Below are 14,812 nucleotides of genomic sequence, written 5' to 3' on the forward strand. Positions count from 1 at the left end.
CAGTATCCCCAACACGCGACACAGTATCCCCAACACGCGACACAGTATCCCCAACACGCGACACAGTATCCCCAACACGCGACACAGTATCCCCAACACGCGACACAGTATCCCCAACACGCGACACAGTATCCCCAACACGCGACACAGTATCCCCAACACGCGACACAGTATCCCCAACACGCGCCACAGTATCCCCAACACGCGCCACAGTATCCCCAACACGCGCCACAGTATCCCCAACACGCGCCACAGTATCCCCAACACGCGCCACAGTATCCCCAACACGCGCCACAGTATCCCCAACACGCGCCACAGTATCCCCAACACGCCACAGTATCCCCAACACGCCACAGTATCCCCAACACGCGCCAAAGTACCTCAGTATCCCCAACACACGCCACAGTAACCCCAACACACGCCACAGTAACCCCAACACACGCCACAGTAACCCCAAAACACGCCACAGTATCCCCAACACGCCACAGTATCCCCAACACGCGCCACAGTATCCCCAACACGCGCCACAGTATCCCCAACACGCGACACAGTATCCCCAACACGCGACACAGTATCCACAACGCGACACAGTATCCCCAACGCGCCACAGTATCCCCAACGCGCCACAGTATCCCCAACGCGCCACAGTATCCCCAACGCGCCACAGTATCCCCAACGCGCCACAGTATCCCCAACGCGCCACAGTATCCCCAACGCGCCACAGTATCCCCAACGCGCCACAGTATCCCCAACGCGCCACAGTATCTCCAACGCGCCACAGTATCTCCAACGCGCCACAGTATCTCCAACGCGCCACAGTATCTCCAACGCGCCACAGTATCCCCAACACGCGCCACAGTATCCCCAACACGCGCCACAGTATCCCCAACACGCGCCACAGTATCCCCAACACGCGCCACAGTATCCCCAACACGCGCCACAGTATCCCCAACACGCGCCACAGTATCCCCAACACGCGCCACAGTATCCCCAACACGCGCCACAGTATCCCCAACACGCGCCACAGTATCCCCAACACGCGCCACAGTATCCCCAACACGCGCCACTGTATCCCCAACACGCGCCACTGTATCCCCAACACGCGCCACTGTATCCCCAACACGCCACAGTATCCCCAACACGCCACAGTATCCCCAACACGCCACAGTATCCCCAACACACGCCACAGTATCCCCAACACGCCACAGTATCCCCAACACGCCACAGTATCCCCAACACGCCACAGCATCTATCCCCAACACGCGCCACAGCATCTATCCCCAACACGCGCCACAGTATCCCCAACACGCGCCACAGTATCCCCAACACGCGCCACAGTATCCCCAACACAGTATCCCCAACACGCGCCACAGTATCTCCAACGCGCCACAGTATCCCCAACGCGCCACAGTATCCCCAACACGCGCCACAGTATCCCCAACACGCGCCACAGTATCCCCAACACGCGCCACAGTATCCCCAACACGCGCCACAGTATCCCCAACACGCGCCACAGTATCCCCAACACGCGCCACAGTATCCCCAACACAGGCCACAGTATCCCCAACACGCGCCACAGTATCCCCAACACGCCACAGTATCTCCAACGCGCCACAGTATCTCCAACGCGCCACAGTATCCCCAACGCGCCACAGTATCCCCAACGCGCCACAGTATCCCCAACACGCGCCACAGTATCCCCAACACGCGCCACAGTATCCCCAACACGCGCCACAGTATCCCCAACACGCGCCACAGTATCCCCAACACGCGCCAAAGTACCACAGTATCCCCAACACGCGCCAAAGTACCACAGTATCCCCAACACGCGCCAAAGTACCACAGTATCCCCAAAACGCCACAGTATCCCCAACACGCCACAGTATCCCCAACACGCGCCAAAGTACCACAGTATCCCCAACACGCGACACAGTATCCCCAACACGAGACACAGTATCCCCAACACGCGACACAGTATCCCCAACACGCGACACAGTATCCCCAACACGCGACACAGTATCCCCAACACGCGACACAGTATCCCCAACACGCGACACAGTATCCCCAACACGCGACACAGTATCCCCAACACGCGACACAGTATCCCCAACACGCAACACAGTACCACAGTATCCCCAACACGCGCCACAGTATCCCCAACACGCGCCACAGTATCCCCAACACGCGCCACAGTATCCCCAACACGCGCCACAGTATCCCCAACACGCGCCACAGTATCCCCAACACGCCACAGTATCCCCAACACGCCACAGTATCCCCAACACGCGCCAAAGTACCACAGTATCCCCAACACGCGCCACAGTATCCCCAACACGCGCCACAGTATCCCCAACACGCGCCACAGTATCCCCAACACGCGCCACAGTATCCCCAACACGCGCCACAGTATCCCCAACACGCCACAGTATCCCCAACACGACACAGTATCCCCAACACGCCACAGTATCCCCAACACGCGCCAAAGTACCACAGTATCCCCAACACACGCCACAGTAACCCCAACACACGCCACAGTAACCCCAAAACACGCCACAGTATCCCCAACACGCCACAGTATCCCCAACACGCGCCACAGTATCCCCAACACGCGCCACAGTATCCCCAACACGCGCCACAGTATCCCCAACACGCGCCACAGTATCCCCAACACGCGACACAGTATCCACAACACGCGACACAGTATCCCCAACACGCGCCACAGTATCCCCAACACAGGCCACAGTATCCCCAACACGCGCCACAGTATCCCCAACACGCCACAGTATCTCCAACGCGCCACAGTATCTCCAACGCGCCACAGTATCCCCAACGCGCCACAGTATCCCCAACGCGCCACAGTATCCCCAACACGCGCCACAGTATCCCCAACACGCGCCACAGTATCCCCAACACGCGCCACAGTATCCCCAACACGCGCCACAGTATCCCCAACACGCGCCACAGTATCCCCAACACGCGCCACAGTATCCTCAACACGCGCCAAAGTACCACAGTATCCCCAACACGCGCCAAAGTACCACAGTATCCCCAAAACGCCACAGTATCCCCAACACGCCACAGTATCCCCAACACGCGCCAAAGTACCACAGTATCCCCAACACGCGACACAGTATCCCCAACACGAGACACAGTATCCCCAACACGCGACACAGTATCCCCAACACGCGACACAGTATCCCCAACACGCGACACAGTATCCCCAACACGCGACACAGTATCCCCAACACGCGACACAGTATCCCCAACACGCGACACAGTATCCCCAACACGCGACACAGTATCCCCAACACGCGACACAGTATCCCCAACACGCGACACAGTACCACAGTATCCCCAACACGCGCCACAGTATCCCCAACACGCGCCACAGTATCCCCAACACGCGCCACAGTATCCCCAACACGCGCCACAGTATCCCCAACACGCCACAGTATCCCCAACACGCCACAGTATCCCCAACACGCCACAGTATCCCCAACACGCCACAGTATCCCCAACACGCGCCAAAGTACCACAGTATCCCCAACACACGCCACAGTAACCCCAACACACGCCACAGTAACCCCAAAACACGCCACAGTATCCCCAACACGCCACAGTATCCCCAACACGCGCCACAGTATCCCCAACACGCGCCACAGTATCCCCAACACGCGCCACAGTATCCCCAACACGCGACACAGTATCCCCAACACGCGACACAGTATCCCCAACACGCGACACAGTATCCCCAACACGCCACAGTATCCCCAACGCGCCACAGTATCCCCAACGCGCCACAGTATCCCCAACGCGCCACAGTATCCCCAACGCGCCACAGTATCCCCAACGCGCCACAGTATCCCCAACGCGCCACAGTATCCCCAACGCGCCACAGTATCCCCAACGCGCCACAGTATCCCCAACGCGCCACAGTATCCCCAACGCGCCACAGTATCCCCAACGCGCCACAGTATCCCCAACGCGCCACAGTATCCCCAACGCGCCACAGTATCCCCAACGCGCCACAGTATCTATCCCCAACACGCGCCACAGTATCCCCAACACGCGCCACAGTATCCCCAACGCGCCACAGTATCTCCAACGCGCCACAGTATCTCCAACGCGCCACAGTATCTCCAACGCGCCACAGTATCTCCAACGCGCCACAGTATCTCCAACGCGCCACAGTATCCCCAACACGCGCCACAGTATCCCCAACGCGCCACAGTATCTCCAACGCGCCACAGTATCTCCAACGCGCCACAGTATCTCCAACGCGCCACAGTATCTCCAACGCGCCACAGTATCTCCAACACGCGCCACAGTATCCCCAACACGCGCCACAGTATCCCCAACACGCGCCACAGTATCCCCAACACGCGCCACAGTATCCCCAACACGCGCCACAGTATCCCCAACACGCGCCACTGTATCCCCAACACGCGCCACTGTATCCCCAACACGCGCCACTGTATCCCCAACACGCCACAGTATCCCCAACACGCCACAGTATCCCCAACACACGCCACAGTATCCCCAACACACGCCACAGTATCCCCAACACACGCCACAGTATCCCCAACACACGCCACAGTATCCCCAACACGCCACAGTATCCCCAACACGCCACAGCATCTATCCCCAACACGCGCCACAGCATCTATCCCCAACACGCGCCACAGTATCCCCAACACGCGCCACAGTATCCCCAACACGCGCCACAGTATCCCCAACACGCGCCACAGTATCCCCAACACGCGCCACAGTATCCCCAACACGCGCCACAGTATCCCCAACACGCGCCACAGTATCCCCAACACGCGCCACAGTATCCCCAACACAGTATCCCCAACACGCGCCACAGTATCCCCAACACGCGCCACAGTATCCCCATCGCGCCACAGTATCTCCAACGCGCCACAGTATCTCCAACGCGCCACAGTATCCCCAACGCGCCACAGTATCCCCAACACGCGCCACAGTATCCCCAACACGCGCCACAGTATCCCCAACACGCGCCACAGTATCCCCAACACGCGCCACAGTATCCCCAACACAGGCCACAGTATCCCCAACACGCGCCACAGTATCCCCAACACGCCACAGTATCTCCAACGCGCCACAGTATCCCCAACGCGCCACAGTATCCCCAACGCGCCACAGTATCCCCAACGCGCCACAGTATCCCCAACGCGCCACAGTATCCCCAACACGCGCCACAGTATCCCCAACACGCGCCACAGTATCCCCAACACGCGCCACAGTATCCCCAACACGCGCCACAGTATCCCCAACACGCGCCACAGTATCCCCAACACGCGCCACAGTATCCCCAACACGCGCCACAGTATCCCCAACACAGTATCCCCAACACGCGCCACAGTATCCCCAACACGCGCCACAGTATCCCCAACACGCGCCACAGTATCCCCAACACGCGCCACAGTATCCCCAACACGCGCCACAGTATCCCCAACACGCGCCACAGTATCCCCAACACGCGCCACAGTATCCCCAACACGCGCCACAGTATCCCCAACACGCGCCACAGTATCCCCAACACGCGCCACAGTATCCCCAACACGCGCCACAGTATCCCCAACACGCGCCACAGTATCCCCAACACGCGCCACTGTATCCCCAACACGCGCCACTGTATCCCCAACACGCGCCACTGTATCCCCAACACGCCACAGTATCCCCAACACGCCACAGTATCCCCAACACGCCACAGTATCCCCAACACACGCCACAGTATCCCCAACACGCCACAGTATCCCCAACACGCCACAGTATCCCCAACACGCGCCACAGTATCCCCAACACGCGCCACAGTATCCCCAACACGCGCCACAGTATCCCCAACACAGTATCCCCAACACGCGCCACAGTATCCCCAACACGCGCCACAGTATCCCCAACGCGCCACAGTATCTCCAACGCGCCACAGTATCTCCAACGCGCCACAGTATCCCCAACGCGCCACAGTATCCCCAACACGCGCCACAGTATCCCCAACACGCGCCACAGTATCCCCAACACGCGCCACAGTATCCCCAACACGCGCCACAGTATCCCCAACACGCGCCACAGTATCCCCAACACAGTATCCCCAACACGCGCCACAGTATCCCCAACACGCGCCACAGTATCCCCAACACGCCACAGTATCTCCAACGCGCCACAGTATCTCCAACGCGCCACAGTATCCCCAACGCGCCACAGTATCCCCAACACGCGCCACAGTATCCCCAACACGCGCCACAGTATCCCCAACACGCGCCACAGTATCCCCAACACGCGCCACAGTATCCCCAACACGCGCCACAGTATCCCCAACACGCGCCACAGTATCCCCAACACAGTATCCCCAACACGCGCCACAGTATCCCCAACACGCGCCACAGTATCCCCAACACGCGCCACAGTATCCCCAACACGCGCCACAGTATCCCCAACACGCGCCACAGTATCCCCAACACGCGCCACAGTATCCCCAACACGCGCCACAGTATCCCCAACACGCGCCACAGTATCCCCAACACGCGCCACAGTATCCCCAACACGCCACAGTATCCCCAACACGCGCCACAGTATCCCCAACACGCGCCACTGTATCCCCAACACGCGCCACTGTATCCCCAACACGCGCCACTGTATCCCCAACACGCGCCACAGTATCCCCAACACGCCACAGTATCCCCAACACGCCACAGTATCCCCAACACGCCACAGTATCCCCAACACACGCCACAGTATCCCCAACACACGCCACAGTATCCCCAACACGCCACAGTATCCCCAACACGCCACAGCATCTATCCCCAACACGCGCCACAGCATCTATCCCCAACACGCGCCACAGTATCCCCAACACGCGCCACAGTATCCCCAACACGCGCCACAGTATCCCCAACACGCGCCACAGTATCCCCAACACGCGCCACAGTATCCCCAACACGCGCCACAGTATCCCCAACACGCGCCACAGTATCTCCAACACGCCACAGTATCCCCAACACGCGCCACAGTATCCCCAACACGCGCCACAGTATCTCCAACACGCCACAGTATCTCCAACACGCCACAGTATCTCCAACACGCCACAGTATCCCCAACACGCGCCAAAGTACCACAGTATCCCCAACACACGCCACAGTAACCCCAACACACGCCACAGTATCCCCAACACACGCCACAGTATCCCCAACACACGCCACAGTAACCCCAACACACGCCACAGTAACCCCAAAACACGCCACAGTATCCCCAACACGCCACAGTATCCCCAACACGCGCCACAGTATCCCCAACACGCGCCACAGTATCCCCAACACGCGCCACAGTATCCCCAACACGCGCCACAGTATCCCCAACACGCGCCACAGTATCCCCAACACGCGCCACAGTATCCCCAACACGCGCCACAGTATCCCCAACACGCCACAGTATCCCCAACACGCGCCACAGTATCCCCAACACGCGCCACTGTATCCCCAACACGCGCCACTGTATCCCCAACACGCGCCACTGTATCCCCAACACGCGCCACTGTATCCCCAACACGCCACAGTATCCCCAACACGCCACAGTATCCCCAACACGCCACAGTATCCCCAACACACGCCACAGTATCCCCAACACGCCACAGTATCCCCAACACGCCACAGTATCCCCAACACGCCACAGCATCTATCCCCAACACGCGCCACAGCATCTATCCCCAACACGCGCCACAGTATCCCCAACACGCGCCACAGTATCCCCAACACGCGCCACAGTATCCCCAACACGCGCCACAGTATCCCCAACACGCGCCACAGTATCCCCAACACGCGCCACAGTATCCCCAACACGCCACAGTATCTCCAACACGCCACAGTATCCCCAACACGCGCCACAGTATCCCCAACACGCGCCACAGTATCCCCAACACGCGCCACAGTATCTCCAACACGCCACAGTATCTCCAACACGCCACAGTATCTCCAACACGCCACAGTATCCCCAACACGCGCCAAAGTACCACAGTATCCCCAACACGCGCCACAGTATCCCCAACACGCGCCACAGTATCCCCAACACGCGCCACAGTATCCCCAACACGCGCCACAGTATCCCCAACACGCGCCACAGTATCCCCAACACGCCACAGTATCCCCAACACGCCACAGTATCCCCAACACGCGCCAAAGTACCACAGTATCCCCAACACGCGCCACAGTATCCCCAACACGCGCCACAGTATCCCCAACACGCGCCACAGTATCCCCAACACGCGCCACAGTATCCCCAACACGCGCCACAGTATCCCCAACACGCCACAGTATCCCCAACACGCCACAGTATCCCCAACACGCGCCAAAGTACCACAGTATCCCCAACACGCGCCACAGTATCCCCAACACGCGCCACAGTATCCCCAACACGCGCCACAGTATCCCCAACACGCGCCACAGTATCCCCAACACGCGCCACAGTATCCCCAACACGCCACAGTATCCCCAACACGACACAGTATCCCCAACACGCCACAGTATCCCCAACACGCGCCAAAGTACCACAGTATCCCCAACACACGCCACAGTAACCCCAACACACGCCACAGTAACCCCAAAACACGCCACAGTATCCCCAACACGCCACAGTATCCCCAACACGCGCCACAGTATCCCCAACACGCGCCACAGTATCCCCAACACGCGCCACAGTATCCCCAACACGCGACACAGTATCCACAACACGCGACACAGTATCCCCAACACGCGCCACAGTATCCCCAACACAGGCCACAGTATCCCCAACACGCGCCACAGTATCCCCAACACGCCACAGTATCTCCAACGCGCCACAGTATCTCCAACGCGCCACAGTATCCCCAACGCGCCACAGTATCCCCAACGCGCCACAGTATCCCCAACACGCGCCACAGTATCCCCAACACGCGCCACAGTATCCCCAACACGCGCCACAGTATCCCCAACACGCGCCACAGTATCCCCAACACGCGCCACAGTATCCCCAACACGCGCCACAGTATCCTCAACACGCGCCAAAGTACCACAGTATCCCCAACACGCGCCAAAGTACCACAGTATCCCCAAAACGCCACAGTATCCCCAACACGCCACAGTATCCCCAACACGCGCCAAAGTACCACAGTATCCCCAACACGCGACACAGTATCCCCAACACGAGACACAGTATCCCCAACACGCGACACAGTATCCCCAACACGCGACACAGTATCCCCAACACGCGACACAGTATCCCCAACACGCGACACAGTATCCCCAACACGCGACACAGTATCCCCAACACGCGACACAGTATTCCCAACACGCGACACAGTATCCCCAACACGCGACACAGTACCACAGTATCCCCAACACGCGCCACAGTATCCCCAACACGCGCCACAGTATCCCCAACACGCGCCACAGTATCCCCAACACGCGCCACAGTATCCCCAACACGCCACAGTATCCCCAACACGCCACAGTATCCCCAACACGCCACAGTATCCCCAACACGCCACAGTATCCCCAACACGCGCCAAAGTACCACAGTATCCCCAACACACGCCACAGTAACCCCAACACACGCCACAGTAACCCCAAAACACGCCACAGTATCCCCAACACGCCACAGTATCCCCAACACGCGCCACAGTATCCCCAACACGCGCCACAGTATCCCCAACACGCGCCACAGTATCCCCAACACGCGACACAGTATCCCCAACACGCGACACAGTATCCCCAACACGCGACACAGTATCCCCAACACGCCACAGTATCCCCAACGCGCCACAGTATCCCCAACGCGCCACAGTATCCCCAACGCGCCACAGTATCCCCAACGCGCCACAGTATCCCCAACGCGCCACAGTATCCCCAACGCGCCACAGTATCCCCAACGCGCCACAGTATCCCCAACGCGCCACAGTATCCCCAACGCGCCACAGTATCCCCAACGCGCCACAGTATCCCCAACGCGCCACAGTATCCCCAACGCGCCACAGTATCCCCAACGCGCCACAGTATCTATCCCCAACACGCGCCACAGTATCCCCAACACGCGCCACAGTATCCCCAACGCGCCACAGTATCTCCAACGCGCCACAGTATCTCCAACGCGCCACAGTATCTCCAACGCGCCACAGTATCTCCAACGCGCCACAGTATCTCCAACGCGCCACAGTATCCCCAACACGCGCCACAGTATCCCCAACGCGCCACAGTATCTCCAACGCGCCACAGTATCTCCAACGCGCCACAGTATCTCCAACGCGCCACAGTATCTCCAACGCGCCACAGTATCCCCAACACGCGCCACAGTATCCCCAACACGCGCCACAGTATCCCCAACACGCGCCACAGTATCCCCAACACGCGCCACAGTATCCCCAACACGCGCCACAGTATCCCCAACACGCGCCACTGTATCCCCAACACGCGCCACTGTATCCCCAACACGCGCCACTGTATCCCCAACACGCCACAGTATCCCCAACACGCCACAGTATCCCCAACACACGCCACAGTATCCCCAACACACGCCACAGTATCCCCAACACACGCCACAGTATCCCCAACACACGCCACAGTATCCCCAACACGCCACAGTATCCCCAACACGCCACAGCATCTATCCCCAACACGCGCCACAGCATCTATCCCCAACACGCGCCACAGTATCCCCAACACGCGCCACAGTATCCCCAACACGCGCCACAGTATCCCCAACACGCGCCACAGTATCCCCAACACGCGCCACAGTATCCCCAACACGCGCCACAGTATCCCCAACACGCGCCACAGTATCCCCAACACGCGCCACAGTATCCCCAACACAGTATCCCCAACACGCGCCACAGTATCCCCAACACGCGCCACAGTATCTCCAACGCGCCACAGTATCTCCAACGCGCCACAGTATCCCCAACGCGCCACAGTATCCCCAACACGCGCCACAGTATCCCCAACACGCGCCACAGTATCCCCAACACGCGCCACAGTATCCCCAACACGCGCCACAGTATCCCCAACACAGGCCACAGTATCCCCAACACGCGCCACAGTATCCCCAACACGCCACAGTATCTCCAACGCGCCACAGTATCTCCAACGCGCCACAGTATCCCCAACGCGCCACAGTATCCCCAACGCGCCACAGTATCCCCAACACGCGCCACAGTATCCCCAACACGCGCCACAGTATCCCCAACACGCGCCACAGTATCCCCAACACGCGCCACAGTATCCCCAACACGCGCCACAGTATCCCCAACACGCGCCACAGTATCCCCAACACGCGCCACAGTATCCCCAACACAGTATCCCCAACACGCGCCACAGTATCCCCAACACGCGCCACAGTATCCCCAACACGCGCCACAGTATCCCCAACACGCGCCACAGTATCCCCAACACGCGCCACAGTATCCCCAACACGCGCCACAGTATCCCCAACACGCGCCACAGTATCCCCAACACGCGCCACAGTATCCCCAACACGCGCCACAGTATCCCCAACACGCGCCACAGTATCCCCAACACGCGCCACAGTATCCCCAACACGCGCCACAGTATCCCCAACACGCGCCACAGTATCCCCAACACGCGCCACAGTATCCCCAACACGCGCCACAGTATCCCCAACACGCGCCACAGTATCCCCAACACGACACAGTATCCCCTATAACACCAACTGCTGTTCAACACCAGACGATTCTCTCTCTCTCTCAGGTGCAGGAGGTGGTGGACTTTGAGAAGTTGGGCGATCACGCTGCAGCGTTTCAGGGACATGACGTTGGATTCTGCTGTTTGGGGACGACACGAGGCAAAGTCGGACCTGTGAGTGTGTTATCCTCCATGTTTGTTTCAGGAGCAGTTTGCTCGTGTGTTATCCTCCATGTTTGTTTCAGGAGCAGTTTGCTCGTGTGTTATCCTCCATGTTTGTTTCAGGAGCAGTTTGCTCGTGTGTTATCCTCCATGTTTGTTTCAGGAGCAGTTTGCTCGTGTGTTGTCCTCCATGTTTGTTTCAGGAGCAGTTTGCTCGTGTGTTGTCCTCCATGTTTGTTTCAGGAGCAGTTTGCTCGTGTGTTGTCCTCCATGTTTGTTTCAGGAGCAGTTTGCTCGTGTGTTGTCCTCCATGTTTGTTTCAGGAGCAGTTTGCTCGTGTGTTATCCTCCATGTTTGTTTCAGGAGCAGTTTGCTCGTGTGTTATCCTCCATGTTTGTTTCAGGAGCAGTTTGCTCGTGTGTTGTCCTCCATGTTTGTTTCAGGAGCAGTTTGCTCGTGTGTTATCCTCCATGTTTGTTTCAGGAGCAGTTTGCTCGTGTGTTATCCTCCATGTTTGTTTCAGGAGCAGTTTGCTCGTGTGTTGTCCTCCATGTTTGTTTCAGGAGCAGTTTGCTCGTGTGTTATCCTCCATGTTTGTTTCAGGAGCAGTTTGCTCGTGTGTTATCCTCCATGTTTGTTTCAGGAGCAGTTTGCTCGTGTGTTATCCTCCATGTTTGTTTCAGGAGCAGTTTGCTCGTGTGTTATCCTCCATGTTTGTTTCAGGAGCAGTTTGCTCGTGTGGATCACGATTACGTGCTGAATGCGGCTGAACTGGCTCTTGCTGGAGGCTGTTCTCACTTTCATCTGGTGTCGTCGCGAGGAGCCGATAAAAACAGCAGCTTCCTGTATCTGAAAGTGAAGGTGAGCGCCCTCTGTAGGTCATAGCGCCCTCTGTAGGCCATAGCGCCCTCTGCAGGCCGTGTCTTTACACTGCACTGACTCTTTTTAATAACTTGAGCACAAACGTTGATGTTGTTATGTTCCTCAGGGTCAAGTGGAGGCCGATGTCCAGTCTTTGGGCTTCCACAGGTTCTCCATCTACAGACCAGGGTCAGGAGGGTTTGACTCTACATTTATCCTGTTCCTCTGACTCTGAACTGACCCTGACTCCGCCCTGACTCCGCCCTGACTCTGCCCTGACTCCGCCCTGACTCCGCCCTGACTCCGCCCTGACTCCGCCCTGACTCCGCCCTGACTCTTTCTCTGACTCCGCCTTGACTCCGCCTTGACTCCGCCTTGACTCTGCCCTGACTCTGCCCTGACTCTGCCCTGACTCTGCCCTGACTCTGCCCTGACTCTGCCCTGACTCTGCCCTGACTCCGCCCTGACTCCGCCCTGACTCTTTCTCTGACTCTTTCTCTGACTCCGCCTTGACTCCGCCCTGACTCTTTCTCTGACTCTGCCCTGACTCTGCCCTGACTCCGCCCTGACTCCGCCCTGACTCCGCCCTGACTCCGCCCTGACTCCGCCCTGACTCTTTCTCTGACTCCGCCTTGACTCCGCCTTGACTCCGCCTTGACTCTGCCCTGACTCTGCCCTGACTCTGCCCTGACTCTGCCCTGACTCTGCCCTGACTCTGCCCTGACTCCGCCCTGACTCCGCCCTGACTCTTTCTCTGACTCTTTCTCTGACTCCGCCTTGACTCCGCCCTGACTCTTTCTCTGACTCCGCCCTGACTCCGCCTCTCCTCAGGGTGCTGCTCGTGGACCGCCAGGAGAGTCGTCCCATGGAGTTCGTGGTTCGTCAGTTCTTTCGTGCTTTCGCTCCTGTTCTGCCGTCGATGTCGATTCCGGTCCAGGCGGTTGCCACGGCGATGGTCTCAAACACGCTGCTCAAACCGGAGCAGGAAACTGAGATTCTGGAGAACAAGGCCATCGCCGCCCTCGGGAAACACAAATGAGCTTTTACACGTGATCTGACTTCACGTGATCTGACTTCACGTGATCTGACTTCACGTGATCTGACTTCACGTGATCCGACTTCACGTGATCCGACTTCACGTGATCCGACTTCACGTGATCCGACTTCACGTGATCTGACTTCACGTGATCCGACTTCACGTGATCCGACTTCACGTGATCCGACTTCACGTGATCCGACTTGACGTGATCCGACTTGACGTGATCCGACTTCACGTGATCCGACTTCACGTGATCCGACTTCACGTGATCCGACTTCACGTGATCCGACTTCACGTGATCCGACTTCACGTGATCCGACTTCACGTGATTCGACTTCACGTGATCCGACTTCACGTGATCCGACTTCACGTGATCCGACTTCACGTGATCCGACTTCACGTGATCCGACTTCACGTGATCCGACTTCACGTGATCCGACTTGACGTGATCCGACTTGACGTGATCCGACTTCACGTGATCCGACTTCACGTGATCCGACTTGACGTGATCCGACTTGACGTGATCCGACGTCACGTGATCCGACTTCACGTGATCCGACTTCACGTGATCCGACTTCACTTGATCCGACTTCACGTGATCCGACTTCACGTGATCCGACTTGACGTGATCCGACTTGACGTGATCCGACTTCACGTGATCCGACTTCACGTGATCCGACTTCACGTGATCCGACTTCACGTGATCCGACTTGACGTGATCCGACTTGACGTGATCCGACTTGACGTGATCCGACTTGACGTGATCCGACTTGACGTGATCCGACGTCACGTGATCCGACTTCACGTGATCCGACTTCACGTGATCCGACTTCACGTGATCCGACTTCACGTGATCCGACTTCACGTGATCCGACTTGACGTGATCCGACTTGACGTGATCCGACTTGACGTGATCCGACTTGACGTGATCCGACTTCACGTGATCCGACTTCACGTGATCCGACTTGACGTGATCCGACGTCACGTGATCCGACTTCACGTGATCCGACGTCACGTGATCCGACGTCACGTGATCCGACTTCACGTGATCCGACTTCACGTG

The 14,812-nt window shown here is 58.3% G+C and overlaps 1 protein-coding gene across 2 annotated transcripts in view; it reads left to right on the forward strand.

Moving 5' to 3' along the window:
• The window catches only part of htatip2 (HIV-1 Tat interactive protein 2), a 29,707-nt gene extending 15,731 nt beyond the window's left edge, over positions 1-13,976 (forward strand). The window contains exons 3-6 of one of the 2 annotated variants that reach the window (XM_072459860.1): positions 11,754-11,861; positions 12,573-12,710; positions 12,838-12,899; positions 13,542-13,976. In XM_072459860.1, the coding sequence (XP_072315961.1) occupies positions 11,754-11,861; positions 12,573-12,710; positions 12,838-12,899; positions 13,542-13,749 (516 nt within the window). In that variant the 3' untranslated portion in view covers positions 13,750-13,976. The remainder of the gene's footprint in view (positions 1-11,753; positions 11,862-12,572; positions 12,711-12,837; positions 12,900-13,541) is intronic. The other variant, XM_072459861.1, reaches the window with a different exon arrangement.
• Positions 13,977-14,812: the final 836 nt, after the last annotated feature.

This window comes from Eucyclogobius newberryi, unplaced genomic scaffold (genome assembly GCF_026437365.1).
Source record: "Eucyclogobius newberryi isolate DKJ021-1_F unplaced genomic scaffold, fEucNew1.0.hap1 SCAF_285, whole genome shotgun sequence".
NCBI classification, from domain to species: Eukaryota; Metazoa; Chordata; class Actinopteri; order Gobiiformes; family Gobiidae; genus Eucyclogobius; species Eucyclogobius newberryi.